This window comes from Camellia sinensis, chromosome 4 (assembly GCF_055761805.1).
Source record: "Camellia sinensis isolate YWXY chromosome 4, ASM5576180v1, whole genome shotgun sequence".
NCBI classification, from domain to species: Eukaryota; Viridiplantae; Streptophyta; class Magnoliopsida; order Ericales; family Theaceae; genus Camellia; species Camellia sinensis.
This window is the reverse complement of record NC_138964.1, coordinates 218,826,441-218,830,029: the sequence shown is the minus strand read 5'-3', so window position 1 is coordinate 218,830,029 and position 3,589 is coordinate 218,826,441. Positions and strand designations below refer to the sequence as shown.

Below are 3,589 nucleotides of genomic sequence, written 5' to 3'. Positions count from 1 at the left end.
AATTAAAATAATATTATAATTAAAATCAATATATATATATATATATATATATAATAAACTCATAACTAACATCTTAATAGATTATAATCAAAGATTACAAAAATTGTAATTAAGGAGTATATAATATACATCTCAAGAAATTATATAATACAACAAATATAGTACAACAAAGTAAAATTTTGATTTTTTTTTCCATTGACTTTTTTAAAAATTAAAAAAAGATGTGAAATTATTATAATAATTACATTTTTTTATGATTGAAAAAGTTAAGCTGTTTTTTTTTTTTTTTCCCTCTACAACTTGTTTAATATATATATACTAGTGTATGCCCGTACCTGAAGGCACGGTGCAATTAATAATGAGATTAAAATATAAATCAAAATAAAATTATTAAAACATAATGGTAAGATTTTTTGGACTGTGGTTGAGGATTCAGGACCTGTTGTGGCTTTATGGTGCTTTGGTTTGGTGGGGTGGGGTGGGGAGGGGATTGGATTTCTGGGCCTAAACCGTGCATATTATAAGATTCGTTGAGTATATTGTTTATTTTTGTGTTTTTTGAAAAAATTAATAGAAAGCAACCTATTTTTTCATTAAGAATTTTCTTTCAATTTCTAAACACAAAATTCCACCAATTTTGCAAAGCACATAAAAATACTCTAGTAAAAACATACACACCCCATTGAATAAAATGAATTGAATTAGTACTCAAGTTTTTAGCAAAAATACTACAAATTTAAAATTGAAGGAAAAAAATTTAAAAAAAAAAATTGCTCCACAACTGTTATTAGAAGCAAAATCCAAGACACAGTAATTGCTTGATGTTGTTGTTAGTCATGATGTAGCAGCAGCCAATAGACTTTTGGCCGCCGGGAGCAGGGCAACGGCGCCTCTCTCGGGATTGGAGTATTTCCTATAGATCACCTTCAGCTTGTTTTCTGCAGCCATCAAGTGGAAGCTAACCAGTAGTTTAGCACAATCCCTGTTTAGAACATAAATAAATAAACAAAAATTAATCAGAAACACATGTAATTATATTAATTTCATTCTTAAAACAGTCACAAAATGAAGATTGAAAAAACTTACATAAGCTGTGTCTCTGAGAAACTAGTGTGCAGTTTTAGTGTGTCGTTCCAAGCAGGGCTTTTGTTTATGGTGCAACGGGTAGTGTAGACTGCTGAGGCAACAAGCATTGATGGACAGTATATAATGGTGGCATAATTCATTATCCCTAGCTCAGCCAGAAAATACATCATGTTCTCCATCTAAATGTACAAAAAACAAAACAAAAAAATGAACAATTAGCATTCAAGAGTAGAGCAATAATCATCATCAATCACAACAATTTTGAAACAGAAGAGAGCCAAAAATACAAACATGCTGATCAGCAACAGCGGCTTTGATGAAGCGCGCGAGGAACACATAAGGCGTAGGACCTGTTAAGCTCCATTCGAGCTCTCTCAGTATGCGTTTCTCGGTAATCAGCACTTGCTCATTTGTATAAGCCCTGTCTGAGATGCACACAAAGTCATTGACCTCTGCAGCCCAGATTTTTTCATATTTGGAGGCCATGTGCATGGCACTGATGCCTACTAATTGGAGTTCCCTCCTCATCACCAGCTTTGAAGCAAGGCAGCGATCAACAATGTTGATAGTGAGGTATAGAGTCTCTGGCATGAGTTCAAATTTGTTGTGAACTTTGATCAACCAATCCACCAGGATTGCTCTCATCTTCTCATTTATCTTAGGCTGCAAGTCCGTGTAGTCGTGAACTCTGCTCTCATTCTACAACATCATAGTTTCAATACATACACACTCTTCTTAGAACAACGCAACACATGTACATATAAGATAACACATAAATTAAATGGGAAAATTGAACGTACCTCAACCTGCTTGTAGAACTTGTATATATCTTCGACCCATTATTCTGATAATTGAGTCTCAATTATGGGTATAACCATCCATTATTACTTTGCATTATTCTGATAATGGAGTCTCAATTATCCAATAATGGGTATAATTGTAACTAAGGCCTCGTTTGGCAAGAGGCTATTTTAGCCAATTAGCCAAAAAGTTACTAAATTAGTCAAAAAGCCAACAACCCATACCAAAAAGTCAAATATTCTCTTTCTTCTCTACTTTTTGCACATCTTTTCGTAATTAGTCAAAAAGTCATCCCAAACATACAAGTTTTTTTTACCTACCTTTTTAGCCAAATAGCCAAAAAGTTACTAAATTAGCCTGTTCCCAAACGAGGCCTAAGTAACTAAGTATAGATATAACTTATTCTGATATACTCAATATATACAGTCTGTGCCCTACAATTATTACTTTGCATTATTCTGATAATGGAGTCTCAATTATCCAATAATGGGTATAATTGTAACTAAGTAACTAAGTATAGATATAACTTATTCTGATATACTCAATATATACAGTCTGTGCCCTACAATTATTACTTTGCATTATTCTGATAATTGAGTCTCAATTATCCATAATCAACATTGATTGATTGAAATTATATCAGAATATTCCACAGGAAGAGAGGCAGAGAAGAATTAAAAAAAAAAACCCTAAAACTTTGGAAGAGAGAGATGAATATATATGCCTCCAAAACAAAGCCATCAAGAAGATATACCTTATTCTGATATACCCATATTCTGATATACCCAATATATACAGTCTCTGCCCTACAGTTATTACTTTGCATTATTCTGATAATTGAGTCTCAATTATCCATAATCAACATTGATTGATTGAAATTATATCAGAATATTCCACAGGAAGAGAGGCCAGAGAAGAATTAAAAAAAAAAACCCTAAAACTTTGAAAGAGAGAGATGAATATATATGCCTCCATAACAAAGCCATCAAGAAATAGATCATCAGATAAAAATAAAAAAGGAAATTTTACCTTGCGATCAGAAAATACAGAAGAAAAAGAGGCCTGGAGAGCAGAGAGATAAAAGAACATTTAATCAGTTCAGTTTACAATTGAAAGCAATTGAAATCAAAAAATCAGAAAATACTAGAGTGATGCAAGAGAAAAGAAATCGGAGGAAATTGTGGGGCAAAAAAAGGCAAAAGGGATGTAAGGGAAAGGAAAGAGGAGCGTCGGTAGATACTGAAGGAGCGAGAAGGGAAGCAATATTGAAATCGAAACATTACTGAAATCTATCTATTCTATTATTATTATTAAAACCAATAATCATATAGAAACAAATGCAAAATACATGCAAAATAGTGAAGATGTTCAGAACTAGCCAAAATAGTAAAGATGTTCCTACATAATCATTCTGTTATGGAGAGGTTGATAGGGTGGGTGGTTGTTGTTGTTGTTGTTGTTGCGGCGGCGGCAGCGGTGACGGTAGAGTTGTGCTGGTGTTGGGGAAAGGAACACTGCAGAGAGCATGAAATTCACAGAAGATGTAGAGGAGGATAAGGCCGATTCTTGGGTTGATGCTTTGTCTAGAATACCTACACATAACATAACATGTGAAATTGAAATCAGAAAACAACTTCTGAGAACTCAATCAAACCCAAAGTATATTGAAATGTACCTAAGGATAACCAATGCTACTTTCTGT

General features: G+C 33.3%; 1 protein-coding gene across 1 annotated transcript; it reads right to left on the bottom strand.

Annotated features, from left to right (window-relative positions):
- Positions 1-682: 682 nt before the first annotated feature.
- Positions 683-1,778, bottom strand: LOC145823564 (G2/mitotic-specific cyclin S13-7-like). Its single transcript, XM_082923042.1, has 3 exons — positions 1,378-1,778; positions 1,087-1,265; positions 683-982 (listed from the first exon to the last, which is right to left on the bottom strand). The coding sequence occupies exons 1-3, from the start codon at positions 1,729-1,731 to the stop codon at positions 835-837; spliced, it is 681 nt and encodes a 226-aa protein (XP_082779168.1). The 5' UTR covers positions 1,732-1,778; the 3' UTR covers positions 683-834.
- Positions 1,779-3,589: the final 1,811 nt, after the last annotated feature.